At 40.1% G+C, this 17,083-nt stretch overlaps 1 protein-coding gene across 1 annotated transcript in view; it reads left to right on the top strand.

The window, feature by feature from the left end:
- Window positions 1-17,083, top strand: part of LOC106543204 (TGF-beta receptor type-2) — a 52,431-nt gene that overhangs the window by 14,776 nt on the left and 20,572 nt on the right. Inside the window, exons 2-3 of the mRNA XM_087711624.1 lie at window positions 13,420-13,570; window positions 14,668-14,870. Coding sequence (XP_087567750.1) covers window positions 13,420-13,570; window positions 14,668-14,870 — 354 coding nt within the window. The remainder of the gene's footprint in view (window positions 1-13,419; window positions 13,571-14,667; window positions 14,871-17,083) is intronic.

Raw genomic sequence — 17,083 nt, 5'->3', positions numbered from 1 at the left:
ATCTGGTCATTTGTGCCTCCAGTGAGAACTCTGGATTGATTTCTTTGATGATCCATTGGCTTGTTTTCTTGATGAACCAAGACTATGGTATTCTCAGTCTTTTCACCACCAAGATTCAAATATTCTTACTATCCTGCTTGTTCAAAGTCCAACTGTTGCTTCCATAAATTGTCACAGGGAATACTATGGTTTGCATCATTCTGCTCTTTAGATTCCCATAGTTTTTACTTTTTTCAACTAGATTCCCCCCCCCCCCCCCCTGTTAATAGGATAAGATCTAGGAAAGTCAGTCTCTTTTTTTTTTGGCTCTTTTTCAATGTTCCAGAAAAAATATGGTCAGTAAGACCAGTGAGGAATTTTTAGAGCTTTGTAATCTTGGCTGAGTTCATTTTCCAGTGTTAAAATTAATAATTGGTCAATAACTTTAGGCTCTCTGGAGGAACCAAAGCTTCTGGAACATCCTACATGTATTTGTGACCACAAATTGTGCAGAAACAGGCAGCAGAAACTAAATTTTCACAACTTTGCACTTAATCTCTCTCTCTCCACATTTGTATGTGTATATGTGTGTGTGTATCCAAGTTTGCAAATTTACATCTGGATCTGTGTTAAGCTTTGGAAGACTTACAATCATTTCATTTTAATGAAACAATGTAAACTGAATGGACAGCCTTAGGACTGAGCGGCTTCTCACTTTACGGTCTATCAAATTCTTTCAGGGAGAAACATGAGTAGGTATAATTTTCCCCAGAAAGTAACTTTGGAAACCTACTGTCAATTAAAATTATACTTTAGATCTAATATATCAATTCTGTCAGAGGAACCTAACAAACTTAATATGAGGTCTCACTATTGCAGGAAAGAAGAAACCTTGATTTATTTACATATTCATAGCTGAATCTGCTCCTGATCTGAATTATTCCCCTTGATCTTGAATTCTTTCCACTTTGATGAAACTCAACTCGACCCCTTTAAAATCCAACATCCAGCATTTTTCCTTCATATTAGATCTATAATGTACCAGACGTATAATATGGAGATCCAGTGTAATATAGTGGTTAAAGAACTAAAAAAAGATTGAGAGTTTCAGATTCTAGTCCATCTGTAGTCATGGAAACACCCTGGGTGGCCCTGGGCCTGTCCCTCACTCTCACCTCAGCCTACTTCATGGATTGTTTGAGAGATAAAATGGAGACTCTCATATAACCGTCTTGAAATTATTTTTGGCAAAAACCCAAGAAAGCATCAACAACAGCAAGAATTCTGTAGATTAGCTCATTGGTGGCAGTATCATGCAAACAGGCAATTTACAATGCTGTGGTAGGATTGCAAGAATTGTCCATTGGAATTTTTTGTAGAAAATTTGGCTTTATTGTTTGCAAAACCTAAAACTATTGGAAGCGTGTGTCTGAAAAGGTTTTTACAAAAAGTGATCAATGTTTTGTGGAATTTCAAAATTCATATTGACTGGCCGAGTCAGAATGTAATAACTAGACACTATTATTATAGAAAGGAAGAATGTGTGATCCATTGATGTGACAATACTGGAAGGCAGCTGAATTGCTGTAAAACAACTGGAGAAAGTAACAAAATATTATGATTTACAAATTAAAGTCAAAAGGGTAAGGTTGGTGGTGACTGAAACTCATGCTACATCACCAAAAAGATTCACCAAATTTCAGGCATTTTAAACTCTATTGGACGTGATACCACTAATTTTGCACAAGACGCCTTTAGTTGGAAGAGTACTGGTGTACATTTTGTGGAGAGATTTCCAATATTAAGTTCTTGGCCTGGACCTGAATCCTTGGCATCATTATCCAATTGATTAGATTGTGACATTTACACAACAACAACAGTATAGCAGCAACCGAAACAACCACCAAATTACTTCACCCATGTGCATTTATCCAGAACTTTTTCTATTTGTATACCCAATTTTCTGATCTAACAATCACAGAAAATTTTATTTAGAATGCCAACCAATTGTCAAAATGCTTTTTTCAAGCTCTCACACTAGGAACAGCAGCTTTCAAAACAATCCTGTAAACATTTTTCGAGAAAAGAGATTATTTTTTTATTATTTCTCGCTCTGGATTCAGATTTGGATTTGGTCAGAGATGATATTGGCTGTACTGCAAGACAGACAAGAAAAGTGCAACATCGTTGTTACTTTTGGTTCTTTTAGAAGTCCAGATGAAGCACGAGGCAGGAGGCAGTCTAAGGTAACAACAGCTCTCTTTATTCTAGGTCAGTTCAGTAAAATATGTACATAGGCAGTTCAGCACCTTCCCTGCTTGACAGCTATTTATACGGAGCTGTCAAGCAGAGAGACCAATAGGCACGCCCCTAGCGGCCTGCGCTTAGCCAAGCTGCGTCATAACCAATCAGGATGCGGCTTGGCTGTTGCTAGCCGCTAGGTCGTAAGTCGAAGACTTAACGAATACTCAACAGTCCTCTTGGTAGATTTAAATAATTTTAACTGCATTTTAATCCACTGAAGAAGTGGAAGGAAGGTGTTATTGCCTGGTGGTGCCTTCTTCATCTCTGGATTCTATTAAGAAGGTGGCAATTGCCACCAATATGCTGGTGACACCTAGCTGTACTTCTTCTTTCCTGTGAATTCAAGTTTGGGCTTTCCAAGAGCCTTCCCATGGCTAAACAGGGCTGAATATGAGCGAATAAGCCAAAGCTAAGTTCAGACCAGATGGAGCCACTGCTGGTTATGGGGCCTGGATTGAAGGGTTTGATGGAATGACTTTTCTCAATAGGCTCACCCACTCCCTTAAGGAAATCTGGGGAATTTCCTAATCCAGAGTCAATGCTGGATGGTTGCCAACATTTGTGGCAAGAAGGGGCTGTTATCAACGTCATCTGATCATCCAGTTGTGTTTTTCCATAGAGGGCAGAGGTAACACATGCCAGAGTAACTTGAAGGCAAAATTATTACCATGTACTTTCTGTGGGATAGCCCTTCAAGAGAGGCCAGTGCAGGTGATGATGACAGAAGAGGCAGGGAAGGGCACAGATGGTTGCTTGGTCTCAGGCAACACAATATCTTGGCCAGGATCTGTTCAATTAGCCCCTGAGGAAAAAACATTTATTGCTTTGGTTTTGGTCCAGTTATTTTCTTCCTCATCAAAGAAACCAACATGCTATTCAATTTCAGCCAAGCAGAACCAACCTTTTCTTCACACAGTAGACACAGCAGTTAATCTCATTCAATACACCAAACAGAAATAAAACCAGCCACCTGACCTACAGGCTAGCATTTGCTGAGAACCTGGATGTTGTGTCTTAGTCAACAAACCATCACTTGTAACTGGTGGCTTTAACACACTGTCTGCCTTCCACCTCCCTTGATAGCTACCCCTCCTTCCCTGCACATGCGCACCGGCCAGCTTGTTGGTATTGATGGTTGACAATGAGGCCATTTGAAAATTATATTAAAGAGTGGGCTAATGGGATTGAGAAATCAGGGAAACCAGTCAGTTCTCTAATGGACCATGATGATCAAGCCCACAAATATAATTTCTCATAAACTAAGAATCCACATCCCCACCCCACAGGGATGTCGATTGATGGATTGAATATGTGCCATCAGGTTGTTTTCAATTCCTAGAAATTTAAATAGATTTTCTGCAGGGAGGGGGAAGATTCCACAATTCGGGTGCCCCAGCAGAATAGGCCCTCCCCATAAGGCCAACCAAACGTAGCTCCCTAGATGTAGAAACCTGCAATATATCCATTCTTGGAAATCTGATGTGACAGGCAGATGAAATCAGGCAAAGATCCCATGCCATCTTGAAAGGTCAATACCAGCATCTTGAATTGAACTTGGAAACAAACGGGTAGTCAATGCTGCTTATGCAACAGAGGTGTAATGTGTGCTCTACCAGAAACCCACATAACTCCTTGTGCCCCTGCATTTGCTCCAGTTGAAGTTTCTAGATACTCTTGAAGGACAGCCCAATATAGAACAGATTGCAATAGTCGAACTGGGAAGTGACCAGGGCACGAGTAGTCATGATTAGGGATGCTTAATCCAGCCATTCAATCAATATGCTGATTTCCAAGGCAATTGCTAAAATGATAAATTTCACCCATGTATACTTAGAACCAGAATCTTAACTCAAAATGGGGAGAGAGTCCGCAGTGAGTTACATAACCTTGAGAGTAATCTTGAAAGTGCTAAAGCAATTCAGATGCAGTTAGCGGCTGGATAGAAGACCAGAAAATCCCAAGATTGAAAGACTTGAGAAAGTTTTTTAAAAAAATCTGGAAAATGGCATTGGCAAACAATTTCTGCATTGTTATCAAGGAAGCTTCATGGCTATAAATACTTTCTGATTGAGGTATACAAACTGATGAATACAAATGTTCATGTCACCAGAAATTGACTTAAGGAAAACTTTAAAAAAAAATGTATCTTCCAATAAATTCCCACTTCTTTCAAAGACTTTTAGTGGAAGAATACTGCAATGATGTGACGCCACGCTATCATTTTTGAAAGCAATTTTTGTGTGTGATGGAACATGTGTTGTTAATTAATGAAAAAGTAAAGGAAGAAAGTTGCTAAACCTACTATTAGAACATTATGTCCCTGAACCATTAACTTAGTTTAACTGCCACATCATTCAACTTAGCTCTAATTAAACCCAGATGAATTCTTTCAATGCTAATACGCAGATAATGTAATAAAGCTGCCCAAGCAGTTAAAGTACCAACAAACTTTTTCAAAAAGCTTCCAGATGTGGCTGAGGCAAATGCAACACATCAAAATAAAAACTTTTTAAAAAGTGGAAAAGGAAAACATGGAATTGGCTCTAAGCTAATTAAGTACAATTCGCTCTCCAAAAATAAATTGAAGACATAAGGCATTAACAATACCACAGATCAGCTTTCTTGCAAAGTGACACATGCGCACACACTCATGTGAATTCACCAATTCTACCATTTATTTCAAACACTGGTTCTTTTGTCATGCAAAATATAACTCTTCGGCACCAGGAAGTGGGGCGGGAGACTTACCGCTGGTGTCATGCCAGAACGGAGAGCTTCTCAAAACAGTAAGGAGTCAAATAATGGAAAATAATAGATATTGTTTGGAATAACACCATGACTCTGATAATCAGAACCAGGGGCTTGGTTTTCTTTGCAGCTTCTGAAAGGATCCCCATTAGTAGGACCTCACTGGATTGAAAGGGAGTGAGGTAACAACCTCCATATATCACCATTCAAGGCTTTAAGTCCCTAAATTCTATCTTATTCCAGTTCTCTAACCAGGAAATATTTTTGTTGACTTCCCAAGATTCAGTAGCAAGGGATAGAAAGTTAGCAGATCAGGGGACTCTCAAATCCAGTGTTAGCTTGAATCTCATCTTGAGCAGTTATCCAACCTTTCAGCCGATCCAAGCCTAATGCTATCCCAGGATTTTTCAAATGTTGAACAAGTTTTATTATTTTTTTAAAAAAAGATTACTTTGCTCATTTATATAGGTGGGTGGTTTCCAAAGTAAAATTAAAATGTTCCAAATGGCTACCCAGCCATAATTGGATTAGTAGATGACTGTCCACTAGAAGAAAAACATTGTCCATGCTTTTCAGAATGTGAGGAAGACTCTGGGAAAAGTGTAGCCCATAATATCAAAGCCATCACATAGGAGAGCTCTCACAGCAGTCTTTTGATCATTGTAGTGTGCCAGAAGTATTATCAATTTTTAAATTCTCGTCTAATACTGTAAAATGGAAGGATTTCATTCATTCCAAGTGAAGGTTCCACATCAATAATAGGTATCTTGGTTCCCCTTGGATGCTGCCCTTGACAGAGTCCTCTTCCCTCCCCTCCCTTCCCATACATTCCCTTCCCCTCCCTCCCCTCTCCTCCCTTTCCATTCCCTCCCCTTTCCCTTCCCCAATTTAGTTATAGTCAGTGAATTCAAGTAATTTAACAACTGTTTTCTGCCTTAATGATTTCTTCCAACAACCAGTTTGCCAAACTGCTCAGCATGTTAACAACCGGTTCTCCCGAAGTGGTGTGAAGTGGCTGAAGTGGTATAGTCCTATACCATTACATGGCCAAATGCCTTTCCTTTAAAATGTTGGTCCTTTTCATATTCTGTGAGATCTCTCTGTGGTATAATTATTAGCTGCTTCCCCACAGGTGGTGAAAGGAGGAGAAACTGCTTTTTTAAAAAAGTGGTTTTCCAAACTTATTTTTCAGTGGTCCTTAGCAATGCTTCTACTTCTCACAATAAAATGGGTTAAATGTAATTTTAAAACTCTTCTGTTCTGGGTCAAGCTTCGGGACTGGTGTCTTTCAGAAAATATTCATGTAGTTTCCTGGCAACAGTAGGGGAGTGATTTGCCATTGCTGTCTTCCAATATATATTTTTCAACTTCCATCCAAGGAACTGACCCTATTAAGCTACAAAGCCCAGGCAAGAATGGTCAGTGCTATCGTCTGCTATTATCTGTGGGATAAAATAGCAAATGGAATTTGTTAACCTCAGAGAGAATGTAATGTTTTTCTTCAGAAAGTCAGAGACATCTTGTTTACATTTTTTCCTGAGCATTCTGATGAGTGATTTCAGGAGGGGTGCAAGGAGCCAGTTGTACAATTGCACTTGTACAAGGTTTGTCCCTAGAATTGGCTAGGATGACTCAGAAATTTTCACAACTTGATCTTATCTTCTTTTCTCACCAGCCCTATTTAACTGGCAGTCTTCAGATGTGTAGTATTCTTGATCTTTCCATTTTTCCTTAGAATATCTCCATTAATCTTTTCCACAAGTCATAATTTTAGCCATAACTTTCTTTAAAGATCTCCTCTAAGATCTTGTTAGCTAACTTCTCTTCTAAGCCATAAAAGAAATGCTTTTTTAACTTGCAAAAAAAGAAACCATTAAGCAAGTTGCTATGCTGTTGTTTCACTCTATATTTAATATAAATGTTCAACAATACGTTGGAAGTTGAAACACTGGTTTACTAGTCCCATTGAAACTATAATTTCCTTATTAATTGGATAGCATCCATCTAATACCCTTTCTATTCTCCCTTTGGGTTTAATATGATGTGCCAAAAATACAACAATTGAATGACTGATACCTTTTTCTTGCTTGATAGGCCACTTCCCTCGACTGTAGTTAGCTGTTGGAAAAGGAAGTAATGGTTTCCTCACCAACAAAATTTTCATAAAATCAAATTATGTGCAGTTTATTTTCCATTCATGACAAGGGGAATAGCAGGAGGCTAAATAATTGGCAAAGTCTATACCAGGGCTGTCAAACTCACGGCCCCATGAGCCTGATGTGGCTGGTCACGCCCCTGCCTAATTTAGCTAAGGGGGAAAAGTCGTGATACATCACGTGACGACACCATGACGACGTGAGTTTGACACCCCGATCTACATTGTTAGTATTCCTCAATACTTTCAGGGAGCCAATTGCCCCCAGATGTTTGTGCACTATTTTAAAAATGAAAAAAACCCTCAACTTTCAGTAATAGTTTTCCTGACTGATTGCTTGGAAATTATTTTATTTTAATTTACCACAGGTAACCCAATCAAGCAACTTTTCACATTTGGAAACAGAAGGCAGACTATGATAGAATCTCAGGGAAAATTATCTAACTTGTAAAAACAATTCAGAAATTGTATCAATTAGGCAGAAATGCAGTGAGCTTCCTTACCAGGGTGGTTTTCTTTCTTTCTCATCATTTTACTGAAATTTGTAATAAAGTACAAACTAATGTGAAATAAATTAGAAGGAAAAAGAAAAGGAAAGGAAAGTTTAGAAATTCTTTAAAAATTCTTCTTCCCATAACATCTGTGTGCAATCCCCAAATCATCATCTTTTCAGTCTTGGTTCAGACAAAGTTCTTTAGGAATTATAAGAACTTTCAAGTATTTTATTATTGATTAGATAGTCCAATTTTGCATTCCTCTCATTGGTTCCTCTCACAATCCCGATTTTTAAATAGTCTTGAAAGCTTTCACCAGCCTGTTTTGTAAATCCCATAAAGAGCCAGGATTTCTTGTTGCAGCTGTTCCATGTCCAGATCCTCTTCTGGGTTTGTCTTTTTTATTCCTATTTTGGTAATCTCAATGTTGTTATCTTCCATGCTGTCAAAGTCTCTCATGTTTGTGTCAAGTAAGAATTGTTTTTATTTTTTCTCATCAGACTGTAAAAGTTTAACCACTGAAAGCTGTATCATTTCTGAGAAATAGTTATTAATATCTTACTCAATTTTTTGAAGGATTCTTTAAGAGAAGTTAAAAATTATAAACAGCTTAATCATTTTAATTTTTTTCTGTCTGGTCCTTTAGTTCCCTCTAGTGTCCATTTGCAACCTTCCAGCCTTAGTTCTTAACATCATTTTAGTTCCATTCCAGTTGTATCTCATGAGTGTATTATTTAATTATATAGTTGTTTTTCAAATCTTACAGAAAAAATAATCAATATTCCAAATCTCCCTGGTCTCCAGACCATTTGAAATTCTCTTCAATTAAAAAGTAGCTTCCCCCCCCCCCTTTTTTTGCTATTTGCATATTATTGCATTTAAAACTGTTAAGACTCTATTTGAAATGCCTTCCATTCAAAGATGAAGGTGGAACATAACAGGTTGTCAGACGTAAACTTGCTGATTAGAAGGTCTCTAATATCCATGATTTGGTTAAATTGAACATTTCCAAATGTGATTAAAAGTGAGTTTGACTGACTTAGTGTCCTTATCAAAAGATCCACTACTGCTGAGACCAAAGATGTCATCTCCCTCAGGTTCTGATACTCAAACCCTTGGGAGACCATTGTTTTATGGTCTCCTCATAGGACTTCTGATGTTCTCCCATTCTTTCCTCCTCTAAAAAAGCCTCAAAGGACAAGTCTACTCGCTGGTATTTCTTGTTTGTAGGGACATTTTCAGTCAGCCATGAGTCACTCAAAAGTACCTTGCTGGGTATTTTCTGATGGAGGTTAAACAGCTGTCTGTCTGGGAAGGCTCCCTGCACTCAGCATCCATTGGTCTCCTAAGTGGCCACTTTCAGATCCCTGATGTGATGATCAGAGACAGAGAGAGAATACTAAAATAATATATTAAATACCAGAATGTTTCATTTCAGCAGAGACAGAGAGACGGAGAGAGAGAGAGAGAGAGAGAGACGGAAAGAGAGAGGGGGGGGCGGGATCTTGTTTTGCTTACTTGCCTCTTTCATGCCTTTGAACCATATCTATTCTCCACACATATGCCTGAAAATATTCCTACCTGGGAAAAAAGGCAAAATTAAAAAATCATAATGTCACAAACTTGAAGCTGTTTAAAAATCACATTTTTCATCTGTCGGGAAAATCCAAGAGTTTATATACAAAATTGGGAAGCTTAGCCCATCTCCTCTCATACTCTGTTTTGATCTTTGACATAACTCTGTTGTTTTAGTTTGTCATTCCATTCTTTTGATCTTTCCCAGATCTGGGAAATCTGCCAGAGGGAGTGAGATCATTAACAATGTTTGTGTGAAAGAACGCCTTCCTGTGTGATCTGCCAAATGAGGTCCAACTATATCTTCATTTTTGCTTGATACTCCTACTTTTTTGCCTATGTTTAAACAAAATAAAACAAAACAACAGGTTGTTTCTAAAAGTGATAAATATTTGAAATATTTGATGGTATGACCCACCATGTCATATACAGCAGCCTTCTCCAACATGGTGCCCTTAAGAAATATTGAACATGAATGTCCATCAGTCTCTGTTAACATGTACTGCCTGAGGATTATAAAAGCCAAAATCAAACCTAACTGGTCACCAAACTAGAGAAAGTAAATACAGGTAATCCTTGAGTTACAAATGGAATGTCCATTCCATTAGTAATCCAAGGATTTGTGGAAGTGAATCTTATACTCTGAATGTGATCACTCTTTCCTTTCATCCACACATTCGCTAATCGAATGCTCGGCTTATTAACTGTACATGAAGTATTTCAGGGTGGGGAAGGCCATGGGTGTCTAGTGGTTAAGTTGACCAGATTTTCAGATTGGTAAAGAGGGACACCTTTGACCGGCGGGGGGGGGGGGGGGGGCTTGATTAAAAATTTTATACGGAGCAACAAAAATTTTCATACAACGCAAAAATAGTATTGTAATATTTTTTTATTTCAACATAACTACAATTTACAAATATAAATTGTAACTGTTGCCAAACATCAAAATTTTGATCACGTGACCATGAGGATGCTGCAACGGTTGCTAAGTGTGAAAATGGTCGCTAAGTGTGAAAAATGGTCATCAGTCACTTTTTTCAATGCCATTGTAACTTTGGTCACTATACCACCTTTCTTGCCACATTTCTTAAGTGAATAACTGCAGCTGATAAGTTAGTAACATAAGTGAATCTGGTTTCCCCATCTGACTTTGCCAAAAGGTGATTATATGATCCCAGAACACTGAAACCATCATAAATACAAATCTGTTGCCAAACATTAAAATTTTGATTGCGTGACCATGAGGATGCTGCAATGGTCGCTAAGTGTGAAAATGGTCGCTAAGTGTGAAAAATGGTCATCAGTCACTTTTTTCAATGCCATTGTAATTTGGTCACCAAGCCCATTATACCACCTTTCTTGCCACAGTTCTTAAGTGAATAACTGCAGCTGGTGTTTTGTATTTTGGATAGAATCTTTTTTAAATAGTCTAAGACAATTTAAAAAAAAGAATCCACACAGAATAAAACTATTTTAAAAAATCCTATGCACAATAAATAAAATATTATTTTAAAATACATTAAAAAAATAAAAGAAAAAAACCCAGCTCAGTTACCAACAGTCAGGAACTCCAAGTCAATCCAGAATGATGTAGATGTTAATACAAAGAACTGAGCAAATTAAAATGGTGAAATTAGTCAGGGAAATATTTTTCAAAGAAACTTTGCCACCATTTTTCCCCCTGAGCCGACCTCCAACCTCCGTGCCCCTCCCCTCCGGAAAATCCAGGAAGGAACACTCGCGACTTCTCTAGCCAAGTATTTCCTGCAGCTCTATGGTACTGGGTCATCTTTTCTTATAAAATGAGGTAAAAGGGGTGCGGGGGGGGGTGTCCGTTTTCTTGCTTTAACGTTTTAATATCTTTAATGAAAGTACTGAGACAGAGAGAGGGTTTAGACAGAGTATCTTTTGTCTTGCCCCGGTTAGGATTTCTTAAGCAAATTCACTGGGCTTTCAACATGAAGCCCCGGGACACGGGACAAATTTTTATAAATCGTGACTGTCCCACTTTCGAATGGCTAGGATGGCAGAAGCTGGGACAGGTAACAGGAGCCCACTCTGTTACATGGTGCTAGGGATTCGAACCACCAAACTGCCGACCTTTCTGATTGATAAGCTCAGCATCTTAGCCACTGAGCCACCACGTTCCTGTGATACTGAGGTTATATCAACCTTAATTCTGTTTTTGTCCCATTCAGAAATCTGAACCTCAGAATCTGATGATTAATGCTCTCTCTGCCAAATCTAAAGCGGTTTTATGCAACATACTTACTATGGACTTTTTCAGATCCAGCATTTTATACTGGTTGCTTCATCTATTGGGAGACACAAAATGAATGACTCCAGCCTATTTGGGGAATCAAAACACTGTCTTCCGGTCACGCTGTATTATGTTACTCCAGAAACCTAGTCACCTCTCAGATACGAAGAAAGCAAAATAAAGATGTGCAGCCACAACAATGGTGGGTTGCTTCCGGTTGAGCCCGGTTCGACCGAACTGGTAGTAGCAGCAGTGGCAGGAAGCCCCGCCCATCCGCCCAGATGCTTCTGCTCATGCTCCGAAGCATTGCGTGCGCATATGAGCAAGCCCGAACCAGTAATAAAAATATTTGCAACCCACCACTGAGCCACAAGGTGCTCCATTGCAAAAATGGAGTGTATGTGTCTATGTGTCAAGAAGTCCAAGAAGTTGGTTGTGACTGCGTGATCAAAGCCTGGGTTAGTGGCAATTTGGGTTAATGATGTACTGTGAACAAAGCCTAAAAGTTTTGTAAGATGTTGCCTTCAGGCATTAATTGGTACTCTTCCTACATGTTGAATTGCAATGACCCCTCAACCTGTTTCAATATGTTCAGTGTGTATTTCCACAGCTAAAATACAGTCTCCTTCTCTGTTTAGATATATGTGACTAAATTAACATATTGTTCTGAATTTAAGAGTGATTTGTGTGCCTTGGAATATTATGTGAAACCAGCCATAAAACCTAAAAACTGTATTTATGATTTAGCATGTAATGAAAATCTAGCCAAATGTAGTTTGTATATAAATCATTATTAGATAGATCATGGCTTAATACAATATCTGAATGCAGTTAACGTGTAATCGGTCAGATTGATTGATTCAAAGAGATGGTTTCTCCATGCTACAGTGTATGGCCACCTCATCTGAGAGCTTTGCTCACTGTGTTTAATTCATTATATGAGGAATGTAAGCTGACAGACTGCTTAATCTTCTAGCATGTTGTACAAGCTCATACAGGTTGTTTATAATTCAGTATATCATGCAAAGTTGTGTTTCTCCAAGAAGCCATGTTTGGGTGAATAGAATTATAGGAGGTTTGGCAACACAAGAACAGTGTGAATTAGATGCCTTTGGTGCAATCAATCCTCTGGAGCTGAGCTCCTTGCACTTGGGTGTATCGTGCCATATATTTCTGCTCTTATTTGACATTTGTTGGGATTTAGGAAGGCAAAATGGATATATTAGGTTTCTGCAAGGCTTAAGATCACCATTCTAATTAACCCCCCGGGCCTTGAGTTTGACACCCCTGCCTTAGGCCCTTCTTCCAAGATGCTCAGACCTGTCCATTTTAAAATCAGGCCAGGGGTATCAAACTCGATTTCCTTGAGAGCCTCATCAGGGTTTTGTTTGACCTTGGGAGGGTGGGGGTGGGTGGCTGGGTGGCCAGCTTGACATCACTCATGTCAGGGGTGCCTATAGTGGCCTGAGCACTCTGCACTGAATACGGGCTCTTGAGCTCCATTTTCAGCTGAGACGGACTCCTGCAACCCTTTGCCAGCAAAAATGGAGCTGGGAGCCCACGTGGCCCTTGTGAGTTCTGTTTTCGGCTAGAATGGACTGGAACCCTCTGCCAGCAAAAACAGAGCATGCAGCCCTCCCGAGCTCCATTTTTGCTGGCCCCCAATGTGGGCTAGTCATTTGCTCTTTTCAGGGTGGCCCTGTGGGCCAGATGTATGCACCCCACAGGCCAGATCTGGCGCCCGGACCTTGAGTTTGACACCCCTGCCTTAGGCCCTTCTTTAACCATTCATAGTCTATGGAAAACAGTGTTGAAAAGCATACGTCAGCTCACATGGTCAAGTAAGGCTCAGAAAAGTTTTCATGCTGATGCTGAAACTTTGTCATTCAATTTTATATTCACAGTGTGCACCAGCCGAGCTGGAAGGAATGTGAACAGCAATGTCTGCAAGTGGTGTGACAATACCTACCCCATCTGTGAAAATCAGGTGTGCTACACCAACTGTAATTTTAGCTCCTATTGTGAAAAACCAGAAGAAATCTGTGTTTCTCTATGGTAAGCAAACATTTTTTTAAAAATTTCTCAAGAATGACAGCCTAAAATAATTGTCTATTATGTAGATTCCTATGTAGTCCTTTCTTCTCTGGTATTTGACTTAATGGAATCTTGCACTGATGCATTTGCAAAAACGGAGCAGTTCATGGAAACAAAAGGACAACATTTTGCATAACCTATATTCAATCATCATAGATAAAATCTGTGTGCCCCTCTGCCTGCTTATGAGGAGAGAGGGAGAGAGAGAGAGGGAGAGAGAGAGAGGGAGAATAATATTTATAATGTGATCACTTATTAGCACTGTAATTATCAATTGTTTGGCTGGAAGTTTTCCTGAACCATAAAAGAAAAGCAATATATTTTATGTTTGCAATGGCATCATTCCTCACACTAAATCCATGATGGCAAGCCTATGGCACATGTGCCATGGGTGGCACACAGACCCATATCTGCCGGCAGCTCCAGCATGCATGTGTGCGCCACCTGACTTCTGAAGGGCCGGGGGAGGCCGTTTTCACCCTTCCCAGGCTTCAGGAAAGTCTCCAGAGCCTAGGGAGGATGAAAAATGTGCCCCAACAGGCCAACTGGAAGTTTGGAAATGAAGTTTGGAAATGAAGTTTGGAGGCTTTACTGGAGCCTGGGGAGGGCAAAAACGCCCCCCCACCCAACCCCTCCAGAGGAGATACCAAGCTCACCTTGGAGGCGAGCAGTGCAGTGTGCATGGGTGGATGGGGAACGTGGGAGGGGTTGTGCGGGCATGAGCATGTGGGGGGGCGCTTTGCATTATGGGTGCTGACACACACACACACACACACACTATCGTGCGCGCGGCCTTGCATATTTGGCACTCAAGAACAAAAAAGTTCCCTATCACTGCCCTAAATCATAACACAGTACATTTGGTTTATAGTTTAGCCTGCGATAATCTCGATCAATGTATGTTTTATTTAACAAACCGTGGTTAAGAAAAATATGGCTTAGTGCGAGGTGTGAACCAGATCTTCTGTTCTAAAAAATGAATGACAAATATGGAAAGCAAAATAAGTGATAATATTGCTATTTGAACATTAATATCTATATCTTTCTTGCCATTTCAGGAAACAAGTCAATGCAAGTATAAAAGTAAACACTTTCTGCCACAACCCACAGCTGCCAGTGGAAAATATCATGATATCAAGATATAACACGTCGAAGTGTGTCATGATCCGGCAGCAGAATGAGGATGGCGTTTTTTACATCTGTGGTTGTGTGAAAGAGCAGGAATGCAATGACAAGCTTATCTTTGAGAATCATAGCAATGGTGAGTCTGCTTAGTGATGACTGACACATAGCTGGAAGATTTGAACATTCAGATATTCCTGGCTTTTCACTTGTTCCTCTTTCCCACAGGACAATCTGTGAGAGGCTGGATATAAGGTCTCCAGGGAAATTGGGGTATTTAAAAATATATATATACCCTTCTCCCTTTCCTCCAGTTTATAAAGGAGGGTAATTTTCAGGAGAAGCACTCAGGTTTTATCCTAAGCAGTGGTGGGATACGACCAGTACGCCCCAGTACGGGCCTACTGGTGCCTGCTGGGAGCACCAGGTACTGTTCTGGTACTGTGCTCCGGAGGGCCCAACTGCCCTCCTTACCAGTATTTGAGCTGTTTGGGGCTTCTGCGCACATACACGTAGCATATGGTGCTCCGCCGAGCAACTGGAGCGTTGTGGAGGTGTTGCGGGAGGTGTGCGCTGCGCACGTGCATGTGGTGGACACCCAGCCCTGTTACACCGTACTGGTTACTTTTAAGAACGAGGCACTGAGGTAGACGGAACAGCTTTTATTAACGTGGAACAGTCAACAGAGAACTCAGAACACGAACGAGCGAAGCCTGCCTGACAGCTATTTATATTTGACAGCTGTCAGGCGGGTAGCCAATCGGTGGCCAGTATTTTTCCCACTGGCCGGCAGGCGCGCCAGAGCCAATCAGGAGCCTGAGGCTCTGGCCACGCCTGCCGACTGCGTCGAGAGGATGCAACAGTTACAACAGGATCCAGAACCCACCACTGATCCTAAGGCTACAAGGCGTGTTTATGTGCCAGATATCTGGTCAATATGGGTTGTGATGGAGGGATGTTGTGATTCCAGAGAGCAAGAATTCCTTCCTGTTAGACCCTTTGTAGATCCACCACTGTAGGTATCTGCCTTAATCTTATCACAAGTTAGTTTGAAAATAAATCTGATCTGTTTCCTGTTACAGTTTAAAAATAGAGATAGCATGCTGTCCCCAGTTCTTCAAGCATTCCACCAAATGTTTGCTTGTCAGGCAAAAATATAAAAACAATAAAATACCTTGTGGGAATCAGATATTTTCCCCAATCTCTGCTGGTCTGACTGGAACTCTGCACATTTTCAATTGAGAACATGGCTGTAAAATTGCAAGAAAATTTTGTGCTTTCTGGATGAGGCTGAAATTTACCCTGGCAAACAGCTCTGCAAGTTGATGTTTAATGGGTTCAAATTCTCCATGTGGCAAAACATATTAGCACATCTATACAGTCCTCTAGCTTTGGCTTCAGGATGCTTGGCTAGCTGTTCCTGAAGGCATTTCTGTATCATGCAACCTTCCTCTTCCTCCTTACTCCCATGTTGTTTATCTGAACCACAACTGAAGTAGTGGTTGACATGTTTGTTTGTTTATTATTTATTTATTTATTTATTTATTTATTTATTTATTATTCATTTATGATTAATATATTTTTGGTGACTATGATCATGATTTATTACTTATTGCTTGTGTGTACATTGAGAGCTTTTGCATCAGAGAGAAAATCTTTGTGTGTCAAATCACATTTGGCCAATAAAGAATTCTGTTCTGTTCCATTCTGTTCTGTTCTTTCTCTGTTCTGTTCTGTTCTGTTCAGTTCAATTCTAATTCTATTCTATTCTTGTCTATTCTAGTCTTTATCCAGCACAAGTCCTGTTATTTGTATAACACATACCACTTCAGCAACTTCTGAACTGATGATACAGGAGGGGGTGGGATCTGTTCAGCTACCATTGGTCCTTTAGCTGGACAGGTGTGCCCCTTTTCCTCCTGTCACCTACAGTGGATGTAGTGGCTGGTCTTCTAGTCACATGATGGGGAGACAATCATATTTATTCTCTCCTCCCAGTTTACTTACGAAGCATGTCGACAGATCTCCTAGGGTAGCAAGACAATTCCCCAACTTTAGCCATTCCAATGAAACACATTGGCAGATCACTCAGAAGATCTGAGGGGAGGAAGAACAATTGAGGTTTGTCAGTATGGGGGCTTTCCACAGAAGCAGTCTGGCAATGCCTCTTCTACCTTGCCATAATTCATCTGGCCCTTGGTCCACGAAGTGTAGTCCCACTTCCCAAGGATCAGGTGTTGCAGGTGATCTGGGGATGAATTGTAAAGCAAGAGGAGAACCTGAGAATCTCCCAGATTGAATTCTGACAAAATGGTCACATTTCAGCAGAACAGTTAAAGCCCAGTTTAGCAT

Source organism: Thamnophis sirtalis, unplaced genomic scaffold (genome assembly GCF_051295495.1).
Source record: "Thamnophis sirtalis isolate CommonGarterSnake01/CBP01778 unplaced genomic scaffold, rThaSir2_p1.2 scaffold_1, whole genome shotgun sequence".
NCBI classification, from domain to species: Eukaryota; Metazoa; Chordata; class Lepidosauria; order Squamata; family Natricidae; genus Thamnophis; species Thamnophis sirtalis.
The sequence above is the reverse complement of the archived record's forward strand: the minus strand, read 5'-3'. Positions and strand labels throughout refer to the sequence as shown.